The sequence below is a fragment of the Centroberyx gerrardi genome, chromosome 17 (genome assembly GCF_048128805.1).
Source record: "Centroberyx gerrardi isolate f3 chromosome 17, fCenGer3.hap1.cur.20231027, whole genome shotgun sequence".
Classification (NCBI taxonomy): Eukaryota; Metazoa; Chordata; class Actinopteri; order Beryciformes; family Berycidae; genus Centroberyx; species Centroberyx gerrardi.
The window spans coordinates 4,312,858-4,327,538 of record NC_136013.1 but is presented as its reverse complement, the minus strand read 5'-3'; the positions used below and the strand labels follow the sequence as shown (position 1 = coordinate 4,327,538).

Below are 14,681 nucleotides of genomic sequence, written 5' to 3'. Positions count from 1 at the left end.
ATCCCTAGATACGTTTAAAAAAATAATAATAATTTGAATGGATTGGTGCCAGTGCTAGTGTTGGACACTGGGATCAAAATAAGGCTATATATCATATCAGTATTGGAAAATTTCCCTAAATATAAAACCCTAAACATGTAACATCTCAGAAATCAAAGCAGTGTTGAAATGAGTTTCTGCCGTTTTAATCCATAAGGGATGTTAGATGACTACGGCGCAGATAAAATGTATTTATAGCTCAATCATTTTTGTCTAGTGACGTCAAGCTAATGGCCCAAGTAAAAGTAATGGATCAGATCGCTGCTTTACGAGTAAGTGCTTAAAGTTTCGTACCTCAAATGGGTGTCGGCAGGTTTTCCTAATGTTTTGTACACTCGGTGTTTAGTGAATGCTGGGGTTGGGCCATCAGGCAGCTAGTGGCCAGGGGTGAGGTTACATCAGCCAAGTCAAAGTGTCTCATCACCTTCATTAAAACCTAAACACAGTTGTCTTTGCCTCATAAATATATTTTTATTTTATATTTTCATATAGTCATATGAAGCAACTAAATTACCACCCGCCACGTGCCAAATGCTGGTCAAATTAGTCTTTGGCAGGTTACGCGAGTTGATTTAACTACCTTTTTTAGACACAAGTCTTTGGTTTTTGCCTGTTCTCAAACTCAAACTCTCTCTGGTGGCCACCATACACTCTCTCTCCGACTGTGAGCGAATCAAATCAAAGCAAAACAATCTCTCTGTATCAAACAGGCTCCTGATTGGCCGCCTGTCACGCTGCTCTACACAAAGCGGGAGCGTCTAAACTTCGGTTTCTCCGCTGCCTGGATGGTTAACTAGCCTTAATTACAGTTTATATTATACTTTGTTGAAACTTAATGTTATTCCCTTGCAGCAAGTCACTTCATGATGAATTACATACTTGGCCCAATGTAAAGTGAATGAACAAGTTTGAAATTAAAAGTCGTCTCTTTAGTGAATGTTTCACAAAGTACCCGCTTGCATACCCAAAATAGCACTGATAATGGGTAGGGTGGCATATTTCCATGAAAAACGTGTATTAATTATTTTGGCTGGTGAAAAATATTCTTGGCAGTTAAATTTATGGTTTATTAGTTGCTGGCAGGACAGCCAAAAAAGTGAATTTCGGACAGTGCGTGCAAGCATACCACATTCCTCATTAAAGTGCTTATATTAGTCAGTGAGAAGGTTTGGCACGTGTGGGTCTGCCGAGGCTGACCCGACAACACCGTGGTCGTTCAGAGAAGCCCGGGATGGGAGACGATTAGGTCGCACCACTGGCAGCGGTAGCAAAGCCGCAGTGCCAACCCACCTTGCCACCCGGTCTTGCAGATGCAGGTCTTGGTGCTGGCCTGGCAGCGGCCTCGCTCCGGGTAGCTACAGTTGGCCAGGCAGTAGGGAACGTCGCAGGCTTCCCCCTTCCAGTTGGCTTCACACTCGCAGTACACCGAACCTGTGGAGTTCCCCGCGCGGCACTCCCCCCGACCCGAACAGTCGTTGGGACACGTGTTCACCCTGAGAGAGAGAGAGAGAGAGAGAGAGAGAGAGAGGGAGAGAGAGAGAGAGAGAGAGAGAGAGAGAGAGAGAGAGAGAGAGAGAGAGAGAGAGAGAGAGAGAGAGAGAGAGAGAGAGAGAGAGAGAGAGAGAGAGAGAGAGAGAGAGAGAGAGAGAGAGAGAGAGAGAGAGAGAGAGAGAGAGAGAGAGAGAAATGAGGATTCAAATTCTGCCTGAAAATACACTCTGTGAACAAAACATCAGGGACACCTTCCTCAGATTGAGTTACACCCTCTTTGTGCAAGTCATGCCTCAGTTGTCTCAAGGCTTAAAGCTGCAAAATGCAACTTTTCCCCTTGAGACAGCAAAAGTGTATTGTTAGTCGCGCCCCCCCCCTCCCCCTCGGTTGGTCAAGCGCCCGCCCCGACACTTGTCCCTCATCTTAATGAGCCGTCTATTGTGAAACGACATCTAGCCCGAGGCATCCGTAAAGCCTCCGCTGGCTCTGAAGAACACAGCCCATCTGCAATTTAAAAAAAGACAGCAATGCCTATTCTCACCATGTTTTTGAACGTGTTTTGTCTACTGCACAGTTAGCTTTGCTGTTCCTTCGTTTCCTACTGTTTTTCACCATTGTTGCTGTTGCCATGACTTCCCTGCGCCTGATAGCCACAACTCAGCTCAGTGCTGGGCAGGCCAGACGACACACGCCCACAGCTAACGGTACATGAGCCAAAATGTCCCCAACATCATGGAAAACCAATGTCAGGCAAATGAGGGGATTTATATGGACACATCAGGTCAGAAATAGTCACAGACTGACAATGTATATCCTATTAATTTATTATTTTAATAAGAAAAAAGTTGCACATTGTAGCTTTAATTGTTTTGTTTTAACCTGTCCCCCTCATCCATAACATCATGACAAAAGGGAACCAAACTTTTGCTTGAATCCTGGTCTATTTCAAGGAAAGAACAAATGTTCCTAATGTTCTCTGCACCAAGAGAAAACAAGCCAATGTCAAAAGTTTTTGCTGTAAACTCTCAGAAAACACAATCTTATTATCCATCAGAGCGAGAGAGTGAAGTGAGATGTAAGGTTATCTTTTTTTTTTTGAAAAACTATACCCAAACTCCCGAAGACAAACATGTTTGGGAGTGAGACAGTCGACACAAAGGGGCCTCGTCGTTCTTTCATGTTCCTCAGGCAGCCTGACGGTTTGATGTTTCGGCTCCTCCGCCTCTCCCAGACACCAAAGACCGGGGGCCCGGGGGCACTCCGCTTTTATCTCAATCTCTGTTTTTCAGCCCAACTTCAATCCTATCGCCATGGCGACGATACCAATGAGCGGGGGGAAATTCGGGGGTCCATTGTGCCCTTTGCAGATGTTTGGGTGGGAGGGGTGGGGGTGGGGGGGGGGGGGGGGTCGGGGGTTAAGGTTAGTTACACAGATTCTTCTTTGGTTTTTCAAAATACCACTCACTTTTATGTCGGTGAAATGGAACAACATGCTTAAAGAAAATGACATTTTGGGCTCTTTTGGTGTTTTTGGTATGGACCACCTGGAGTTTTTCCACTGCGCATGTGCTGTACCCATACTGATCCTACTACTGGTACAGAACCAGCACTGTCCTGTACCCATACTAGTCCTACTTTGGTTATTGTACAGTACTAGTAGTCTCCCGTATCCATACTGGGCCTATCACGGGTGTGGTGCAGTATCAGTGCCATGCTGTACCCACACTGGGCCTATTGTGGGTATGGTATAGTATAATTACCGGGCTGTAACCACGCTGGGTCTTCTATAGGTATGGTAGAGTATCAGCACCAAGCGGCCAAAACCACGGGTGAATTTTGACGCCACTACGGAAGTAACGGCAGGCAGTAATTCCTCTAACATCAATATGGCGGCGCCGACCGTAAACGCGGCCCTTCAGAAGCCTATGGGTGACGTCACACTCATTATGTCCATCTTTTTTTTACAGTCTATCATCAGCACCGTTTGAATTTCTACTGGAACACTGAGCAGATGTGCATACTGCCTGCTTGTATCTAATGTAATGATGATGTTCCTGTCAGCATCCTTTGAAAGTAGGCTGGCACCAAATGTGTTTGGCAGCCTCACCCGCGCACACACACCAATCTGCACGAAACACAATGAAACACATGCTGCCACAGTGCGCCTGAACGGTATAGGAGGGTATTATTGTGCAATGAAAAAGCCATTACAGACTGAAGCAAATGGACAACATTATCTTACTGCTAAAACACTGTCAACCAGCCGTGCCAACGCAGGGGCTGAATCATGTAGAGTGTGATAGGTTTATATGCGTCATCATGTCCCAGGGATGAGTGTGAAGTGGGCCCATCACCGAAATAAATCTCAATAGCCAGTAAAACAGAAATAGTTGGTCAAAAGGCTGGTTTATAAAGGGATTCTCATTTCAGGACTCAGCATCATAACATAGCATTTGACATTTAGTGGATACTTTTATCCAAAGTGTCATACACTACCATGACTGCCTGTATTTATAGCATGCATGGAACCGGAAAGAACTTTAACCTTAAACCATAAAATGTTAAAAACTTGCATTTCCCTTTTTGCAAAAGGAAGAGGTAACAGACGCAATTTTTTTTAGTGATTGAGTTTTGAGGAATTATCCAAAAGCGATGAGTGAATCCAAATTTTGTTTACATTTCAGAGGTTTCCCCTGATCGGGTTAACTTGTCATCATCACTCACACTCTAAGCCGTCCCAAGCAAACACTTACAGGAACTAAAAAGGATTTTGATCGTTTGATCTACAGACGGGTCCCGCTCACCTGTAGGATATGTTGAAGCCGGTCAGGTTGTAGGCAGCGTCGCTGAAGAAGTGCAGCAGGGCGTAGCCGGACTGGGACACCACCTCAGGAACCGTCTCATTCCCATAACGCTCAGGAACTATCAGACCGCTGCAATGAAGAGAGGAGACGGACAGTGTCAGGCTGAAACGTTGCATGTTATCATCATCATCCTCATAATGATTAGCAGATATCGAGGGCTTGGAGCCAAAGGGGCGTAAGTGCGTTATAGTAGATTTTACAGGAGAGCCAAAACACATTTTGATCAAACTTGGATCAGCTGCCGTTACCACATACTAAGCACAATATTTTAACTTTTTGTGTGAGCATTACCATAAAAACAATACTGCTACAGTTTAAGTTGAATTATATTTGTTAACTTTTTTAAAAATGGCAAAAGAGTGAAATACGCCTTTTTGGCACAAACATTGTCCCAATGCAGCCATGCAGAATATGGGTGTATGTAAGTAAACAATTGTAAAACACATTCATTTTAATACAAATCTAGCAATTACACTTCAATCAACACTGAAATATAAAACAAGATCAGAATGAATATCTTTATCTTGAAGTAATGCTCAGCAACTTTCACCAAGGCCTTTAAAACTGTAGCTACATGGAACATATCAAATTGATTGATACATTTTTTCTGTTAAAAACTTTTAATAAACCTTTTTAATAGACCTCTATAGACATAAGAAACTACTTTTGATTCTAAACTACTACTTTTTTTTTCTTTTGCTAGTATAATACATTTTTGTATGTGGGCATATCACTTATTGATGTGTCCTGGGACACGTTCAAAGACCTGTAAATCTCATACCAAACCTCATAACACTGAGGGAGAACTTCAGCTACCAGCAGTCTTACTACCAGAGCTCATCTTGACCAGTTCACACTCCTAACATTAGAAAATAACATTTTGAAGTATTTCATGGGAATATTAACATATTTACATTCAGCTAATATTGACCTAGAATATTAATTAGGATATGAATAGGATACTAAAAATGATGTGATGATGCTGCCATGCTAGCATTACTTACGTCAGCATGCATTTTGAGTTGACCGAAGTGCTGTTAGAATCCTCTACCCACAATGCTTGTTCAGGGTCAAAAGTGGGGTTTTGCTTGGTGTCAAAAGGGCGTAAGTGCAGTTACGCTCTTTTGGCAGCAAACAAAACCCTACTTTTACTGTTACGGCTTTCAGTTTTTGTTTAATTAAAACTTATGGGTCAAGATGTCCTTTTGGCACTGAAAAGATCTCACTGAGACCTTTCAATTGATATATAATACTCATATTCGCCAAAAATCGCACTTACGCCCCTTTGGCTCCAAGCCCTCGATATGTAAACTGAGATATGTAAACAGTTTGAATGTTAGCCTGTTACTCAACTTTATATATACTGTTATAGAACTTTATATACACAGTTTATATTAGGGTTAGACTGTAATATTGGGCTGATATTGGCCTGTATTAAATATTGGCCAATCAATGGCATCCACTGTTGAATGATGGAGGTTCCTCCCTGACACCAGCTACAGAAAAACAGTCTGTAAAACCTGCAATGAAATGTTATTTTCTTTGCTCATTTTGTTTTTTCATTTAATTTTGCCATTCGTTATTTTTCTGTAAATTAATTCTTTATTCCCAGAGTTTCCCTATCATTGAATAGGTGTGGTGGGTCACTCTGCCTTAAAGAGCTGCCCTGACACTAAAAGAGTTTCATTAGTCTGGGTTTCAGTGGAGAGTTTTAGTGTCCCATGATGGTCTAAATGCTGTTTCAGAGGCATATCAGTCAAACCTTAGTATATAAGCGCCATTTGGTGTAATCTAAATCAGTTCAATGTGTGCATACACTTTTTATATCGTGGCCCCAGTGGGATTCATGTTAGTGCCAATGCTGTACCCATTGATCGGTACAGGACCAGCCTCCCCAGGCTCTTAAAGACACGTGTCACATACATAAAGACACATGCCACTTGTTTCCAGCAGGAAATCAGTTAACCATATTGTCTGTACCAGTTTTGTCCCCCACCATGTGACAAGTGCCTGGGGAAGAACGATAAATATATACAAAATTTTAAATCAAAGTGTGGTTTACATACAACTTCAAAACAGCAGCTTTGAATGCCACAGGACACTGAGAAAATAAATTCTGTACTAGTGACGGCTGTAAGTACCCACTGAACTCAGAAGAGAGCAGAGACAAACTGTCTCCAGGTCTGTAGGGGGCTCACTTTTCACCTACACAGCTTCCTGTGCGTGTCTTAGCACAGATTAGCAAATCATCACAAACAGCGATGACTCATCCACCCGATCACATTGCAAAATGTTGAGCAAAATCCTTCCTAACTCCTTCCTAACTCATATCAACATGGCTCAAAACCGTATGAGCGTCTCTACTTTGCTTCCTAACTAGCAATCAGCAACAAATGTAATGTAAATAACCTTTGGGCAATTAAAAACTTCCTCTGATATAAGATAACTGCAAAAAAGGTTGAATGAAAGAAAATATTTGGATGTAAACAACTACATGCTTACCGTTTTAGCTATGTATTGCAGTTGAGTAACAAACTAGACACCATCCCATCCTCTAGGCTCTCTGGATGGATTTGGGGCTTATGGTTGAATGATTTAAATTATACGGATTTATTCATTATTGTATTACAGTTCTTTCTCCAGTTGTGCTGAACAGATTCTCCTTTGCCACACTGCTGTTCGATGTGCTATGACAACAGAAACCCCTTGGGTAATCAATGGTGATATTTAAAAAAAGAATTCACAAATGAAGAAGCTCTTCATTTGTAAACTTCTTCATTTATGAAGTTATGCGGTTCCTGTTTTCACCAGTATAACATAAACTTTATGAACTTCATGCTCAATACCAGAATTGTGACTGAGACACCAATACTAAGTTTGATATCTACAAATTCAGTGCTACTATGATACCACGGCAAACAAGAAAAACAATCAAGCAATGCCACAGAACAACAGACACTGAGATGCTTTGACTTGGGCAGCTTTGCAGAGGGGTTTGGATGTTGGGTGTCCGTCTTTGTTAGCTCTCCAAGCTAAATAGTTCCATATTTCGCTCCTGGTACGAGTTTATCAATGGGATTCAGTTCAAGATGTGATGGACTGTTTTCAGCTGTCTGACTGACTGCTGCGGCCCGCTGTCAAGAGCCAGACTGCAGCTCTGTCTGTTCCAATCCTTCTTCCCCTTTTAACTATTCCAATACACACACACACATATATACAGTATACCAACCTAGAAGAACACATTTGGTGAAAGTATGGAATGCTAATAAAATAAAATTCAATGTTTCACAATTGTATTGAAGTAGTATCGAAATTTTGGTTACTGTGACAACACAACCAACTACTAGTCCAGTCTACAGCACACCTACCTGCAGTCAAATCTAGACCTAACCTACCTGAAGTCAAACCTAGACTTCCTGAAGTCAACCCTAGACTTCCTGAAGTCAAATCTAGACCTAACCTTCCTGAAGTCAAACCTAGACTTCCTGAAGTCAAACCTAGACTTCCTGAAGTCAAATCTAGACCTAACCTTCCTGAAGTCAACCCTAGACTTCCTGAAGTCAAATCTAGACCTAACCTTCCTGAAGTCAAACCTAGACTTCCTGAAGTCAAATCTAGACCTAACCTTCCTGAAGTCAAACCTAGACTTCCTGAAGTCAAACCTAGACTTCCTGAAGTCAAATCTAGACCTAACCTTCCTGAAGTCAAACCTAGACTTCCTGAAGTCAAATCTAGACCTAACCTTCCTGAAGTCAAACCTAGACTTCCTGAAGTCAAATCTAGACCTAACCTTCCTGAAGTCAAACCTAACCTACCTGCAGTCAAACCTAGACCTAACTTACCTTAAGTCAAACCTAGACTTCCTGAAGTCAAACCTAGACTTCCTGAAGTCAAATCTAGACTTCCTGAAGTCAAACCTAGACCTAACCTACTGTGACAGTTTGACTTTCTGTGTTCTCTTTTTTTTTTTTTATTATTATTTTGTTAGGGGTGCCAGCCAGGTCTCTCTCCTGGCATTTAAGATTGGTCAGTCAGGTTTTGTTTCGTTTGTAGTTTTTCTCTTAGTGTTTTTAAATCAAACCTCACAAAGGATGAACGCCAATCAAAATGTACACCCTACACATCGAATGACCATACTCAACCCAACAAGAACAACACAAACACAAAATCTTAGGGTAGAACCAAAATATTCATATGTTTAAAGACATTCACAGAAAATGCCCAAAATCCCACAGTCCCAAAGTTCACAAACAAAAAATAATCCAACTCAAAAAAGTTTGTTTTAGTCCAGGTAAAGCTCGTTGCCCAAAGAAAAAAGAAAATTAAGTTCAGTTCAGTTCGAGACAAAGTTCAATTCAGTTCAGTTTGTACGTAGCAACCAAACAAAAAAAAACCTTCAAGTAAAAATAAATTGTTTTGTTGACTTACGGAGTCAGTCAGTTCAGTCCAGTCAGTCAAGAGTCCAGTCCGGGTTTTTGCTGCTGGGTTGTGGGTGAATGACCGGCTTCCGTAAACAACTGAGCAGAGTATATGGAGGATATGGAGCGATCCGGGAGAATGCAGATTAGTGTTGATCGGTCTGTCGGTGGCGGACGAATGAAACGGTTCGCAAGGGTTTAAACGACCTTACTGTAAGTTTAACCGCACAATCGAGCGTGTTGCTCCGGCCGATGCTCTCTTCTGCTCAGCCTGCTCTCCTCACGAAAACTGAATGATGGGTGTTTCCGGGGGGTGTACACAGGTGGTGAAATCTAGTGATGAAATCCAGATTGTCACACTACCTGAAGTCAAACCTAGACCTAACCTACCTGAAGTCACACCTAGACCTAACCTACCTGAAGTCACACCTAGACCTAACCTACCTGAAGTCAATACAGGTCCTACATTCCTAATGTGTTGCTATGTGAAACCATACTACAAGTAGTTCTCCAAAGATCAATGCAGATTCCCATGCAGGAAGTCCAGTCCACACAAAGCCTCCTCGCAATCAAATCTACACCAAACCGACCTGAAGCCAACTCCACAGCGGACCTACCTGAATGCAGCGAGGAGGGGGGCGTAAATGGAGTCTCCATCGTACACGTAGAGGTGGTCCCAACTGCACTCGGTCGCAAAGTGGTTGAACCGTAATCGCAGTATGGAGTTGGGCCTGCAAAGCACACAAAGAGGAAAGAAGAAGACCATGAGAATGTGTGTCTGGGTTGGATATCACTGTATTATCATAGCATCAGAAATATCACAAATACCACTAGCTTGACAGCACCTTGTCTTGGTTGCATTAAGTTGGTGCCATGACAGTTCCTAACATCCAACATTATTTTTCATTATTTTTTTCGGTGTAGCATTGCAATACCGCTTTGTATCTGATGCTGCGTTCCACTCAAAGTCGAAAGTATAGGAATTCACAACTGGTAGGTCGTAATTACAACCTCTGTGCCTTCCAGTGATGCAGCTCTAAAAAACCATGGGAGAAACATGGATGCCAACGAGCTTTTCTTTGTCCAAATCTTGCAAAGTAGATCTAAACAGGCAAAGATTATTAGCCTAATATTACTATTCCCATTTGATGTTATTTATCATTTATACACCGAAATTCCTGTAGCCTGCTGCACTTGATATACTATTTGTGATCATGAACATCTCTGTAAAGGACCACAGTTATAATCTGTGATGTTATGAGAATGGACCGCCTGGCAATACTAAATTAGACTTAGTTGACACATTGTTTGTTTGACATTATACACACACACAAGTAAATTTATTTTATAGTAGTATTAACATTTCTGATAAAACTTCTGTGGTAATTCACTGTGATATTACAAATGCAGCGTGCTATGTTTTTATTAGCTTGTTTCTATATTTTAATCACTGTGCGAAATGAATAAACTAAACTTTACTGTAAGTCAATGGCTCAGTGTCTGTACAGTGAAGAGCAGCGGAAGGCAAATCAGGGAACACTAGCTTATTTGATCAGCTTTTGATTGCAGACATTCATGGGATTCCTGAAAGTCTCACCACTTCTAAATTTGGTTTGGAAAATTAAATCATTGAAAAGCAGCGGGAAGAAAAAAAAGGCCCATTTTGTCTGTCTATGACGAGGATAAAATGGACCGGAAATCTTATGAATAGTCATATTTTTCCCCCTGTAAATTTTTTTTTAGAGAAAAGTGGTGGTCCACCCCTCCCCAAGCAGCTGGATAATTGGGGGACGGCGGTAGCCGAAAGGTTAGATTAGAGAAATGGGCTTGTGACCGGAAGATTAAAGGGTCAAATCGAAGGACTGGCTGAAGAGATCTGAACGACTAACTTCCTATCTGTGGTTGTACTGGGCAGCTCCCGTGTGTGAATGTATGTGACTGTATGAATGAGAAGCAGGCTGCTGCTGAAAAAGAACATGCATGCTTGGCAAAACCATTCCCTGGATATATAAAGGTTTAAAAAAAAATACACCCACATAGTTGTTAGAATATAATGTGCACTATCAGGACAGTCAGGCATGTAGCCACATTTTACAGCCACTATCTAAATTACGTCTCTGTCTCATCACTTTCTGCCCAGCGGGTGGAGTCACTTAGGCCACTCAACACAAATCCAACACACTTAACTGCAGAGGGAGCTTTTTAAGTCTCAAAGTGGATGTGTGTCAGTGCTTATTAAATCAGACATTTTTTCCCCTTTTACCACATTCTTGTGGTTTTGACGCACACAGTGCATGTGTCACTGCATTAACCCCCTGTTAAGAGCATGCCGAGATCTCATGACTGCATATAAATGTGCCATCAGTGCGTAATGAAAATGCTGGCTGGCAGCGTGGCCTAGTGATTAGAGAGACCATCCTGTAGCAGGAAGGTCAGAAGTTCAATCCCCTCCACGGCCGCCTGTCCTGGCCAAGTGTCCTTGAGCAAGACGCCCCGAACCCCAACCTGCCCGCTCACGCTAAATCCCTCTGAATGAGCGTTGGCTAAATGCCTGAAATGCAAATGTAATCAAGCAGTTTATGGTTTGAATGAGCTAGCAGTCCAAGAGATGAAGAATCATCGCTGTTCTGAATCGATACTTCGCGGAGTGGTTATGCTGACCGAAGACAACAGAGGAAGGATATTGAATTTCTCACACAGTTACTTTGCCATTAGTTTTGTCCGTCCACTTGGGTAAATTCCTAATGCTGGATCTCTGTCAAAGATTGCAGTGTAGACTGTGCACAAAACAATCATTATGACCGCCTTCATAATATTGAGTTGCAGCCCTAATTATCACAATCCATCTTTCAACCGTCCCGAGGTTTAGACATCCTTCTTTAACCCGTTTCCTTCATGGCAGAATATTGTATTTAATGTGTACTTAATAGGTGAAATCAATGAGAGATCGTAGCTTTCACCTGGTCCGTCTATATCATGGAAGATTAGGTGGAACTTCGCCAAACAGTAACTGCAAAGTCTTTTTTATGGTTTGTTTCAGTTACTTGGATGCCAAATGTGTGGAGTTTGTCAATTAGGACAATAAAACGAGCGCCAGAAAGGTTAGAAATTATTTGAAAGTCAGTTTAGATTCGTTTTAGATTACAATCGATAACGCACCTGCCACCATTTGGACTGTCCTGATGCGGGACACCTCACCCATCAGGCACTCCAAGCGGTTTAAAACAAATACGAAGAATTCTTAGAAAAATACTACTTCACCTAGTTCTGTTCCTAAAGCTGTTACGGATGGCTGCACACTCAAAAGATCTATTGAACTAATTAAGGAAATTAGCTACTGTCAGAGCCAAATTTTCAAGTCAAGGCGCTCCAAGAAAGCCTCGGAGAACTTGTTCCAAAATGTATGTGGAGCAGACTAATTGCTGCCAAATCCTGTCCGAATCCAGTGTTGCGTTCGCGCCCGTAGGGTTGCATCTGCGCCCCGCTGATCAACTTACTGTCCCTCGATGAGCCAGGTGCACTTGGTCTTGTACTTGTAGTTTCCTGGTCCGTCGGTCAGATACCCGGAGGGCCCCGTCAGCCTGAGAGGGAGGGAGGGACGAGAAGAGGAGAGGCAAGGTTACAAATGAAGACGGAAGAGATTCATTCCACACAAGATAATATAGCAATATTAAACAGCAATAATCCTATGTTCTCTACTGTGAGTCTGGGTATGATGGTGATGCGATGGGTGATGGTGATGCGGTATGAGGCGCAGCCAAGTACCAGCATTGGCATCACTGAATCACCCACAATCAGGAATAAGCTCACCACGGGTATTATGTAGTTTTATGCAACAATTATCAACACGTGTTCTGTCTGACAAGCGTTATTCAAAATAGTGCGTATACATTAGAATAAAAAGCAGGACAAAGAAAAGAAAAGACAGCAAACCGGTTACCATGTGAGTTGGCATAGCAACAAATACAGCTATACTTCATGAGATTCATCAGCATAACTCGAGCACGTCTTTGACCAATCAGACTGCTGATTGCTTAATGGAAAATCAGTTTAAATGAATCAATGTCAGCTAATTACTGATTGCTTTAAGGTGCATTAAGTAATCTATGACCTCTATCGACAAACAGTAGTAAGTGCAACAACATCGTCAGGTCTCTGGCACAGGTGAAGTAATGGTTGAGTCATTAGTATTGATCAACCAGCAGATATATTATGGTAATTTTGTTCTATGGGGTAGTATAAATCTTACTTACTGCCCCTTTAACTGAACATACCTCTTGTATTATTACCACAGAAAACGTTTATTGCTGACATAAAGGTTTATAAGGATATTTACTCAAAGTCAGTTGACGTGTGAACTTTGCCTCCACAGTTCTGGTATCTTTGTCACGTTATTATCTAGATTTTTGGACTCAAAATTCAGGCAACAATTTACGGTGTTATGGAATGAAACCACACAAATCATTACCCATAATGTTTTTACACAAGGGCCAGTCAGCAGACCAGCGGCAGCAAAAGGTAAACACTAACTTCTGCCACATCACTTTCTAGTTCATGCAGCTCGGCGGTTGAGCAAGCAGCAAATAGGACAGTTAAAGGGTTTGAGAATGATTAAACCTCACAGCAAATTATTATCTGACACCGACACCACGACTCGCAGCCGCAAACACTGTAATAGTACAGTATGGTGCCTGGCCTCTGTTATTGCCTGATCAATTCCAGCTTGATGACACAGCAGCAAAGAGGAGGTGAATTACACAGGGGACACTTACATGCAGTCATAGATTGTATCATTATCTGTCCAGGTCTCAAGGTGCAGAGACTCTGCTGCACACCCAGCTGCAGTTTCGTTCCAAAACAGTCAGCCTGGAGTCGACTGAGCAAGGTGGAGAGCACACACTCCTCCATTGTTCAGAACTTCAACAACAATTCCCTGCACACAAATGTAAACATTTTTCCCTGCAAATAATACTTGCATTCAATACAAACCCAACATTTTGACAAAAGAATGGCCTCGGTGGTGTAAACCATCTTTTGTCGAAACATGTTGTTTATGTATTGCATTCAAGTATTATTTGCAACGAGGTTACAAGTGTGTTGCAACTTCTTGTTATTCAAAACTTGAGTCTTGCTGCCATAGCAGCCGACATGCAGGCCAGTAGCCCCAGCTGTGTGGCTGGGAGGCTCAAGGTCCAAGACCAAGGGTGTTGTTAAGTTAACAACAACTTTACAGGCCAAGAATATGATGCTATACTGTAACAATGCTCTTGTGCTATCTCTTCCACTTGCCACCTAAAAAGTCATTAAGAAGTGAATAAAAAGTTTCACTCCAAAATGTGTGAAATTTGGTTTCATATCCACACTTCGAAAACAAGCACCTGGCCAAATCCGTGATAATTTGCGGCCAGCTTGGCGCTTGGAGAAGGCGTGGCGGTCACATCACATTGTTTTATTTCAGTCTGTGGCTTCAATCAGGAAGCTGAACTCCTAGAACAATGAAAACATTACTCTAGGCTGTATATTCATTTAGAGCTGACAAGGCAGATAACAAACTAGGCTAGAGAGCCGTTGAACCCAGAGAAAAAGTGTGCTAAAATACAGCCTAAAAACAGAGCAAAACATAACTATAATATTCCTGTAGTATTACTATTTAGCATGTCTGTAGTGAGGTTTCAATTGGGAAATTTTGACACAATACATAAAGAGATCACCACATATATTGATCATATCTATACACAATTTTCTGTATTTTGTGTAGATATACCCACAAGACAAGAAGCGTAAAAAGAACGTAACTCAAAGTGAAGCAGCAGTCCGGCTCATCGGGTCTTTAAAGCCCGTAATAGCACATGCGGAGTAAACTTTTTGA

General features: G+C 41.9%; 1 protein-coding gene across 1 annotated transcript in view; it reads right to left on the bottom strand.

Moving 5' to 3' along the window:
- Positions 1–14,681, bottom strand: part of atrn (attractin) — a 114,097-nt gene that overhangs the window by 92,181 nt on the left and 7,235 nt on the right. Inside the window, exons 2-5 of the mRNA XM_071922496.2 lie at positions 12,310–12,393; positions 9,430–9,543; positions 4,335–4,463; positions 1,330–1,532 (exon numbers count right to left, since the gene is read on the bottom strand). Of these exons, the coding sequence (XP_071778597.2) occupies positions 1,330–1,532; positions 4,335–4,463; positions 9,430–9,543; positions 12,310–12,393 (530 nt within the window). The remainder of the gene's footprint in view (positions 1–1,329; positions 1,533–4,334; positions 4,464–9,429; positions 9,544–12,309; positions 12,394–14,681) is intronic.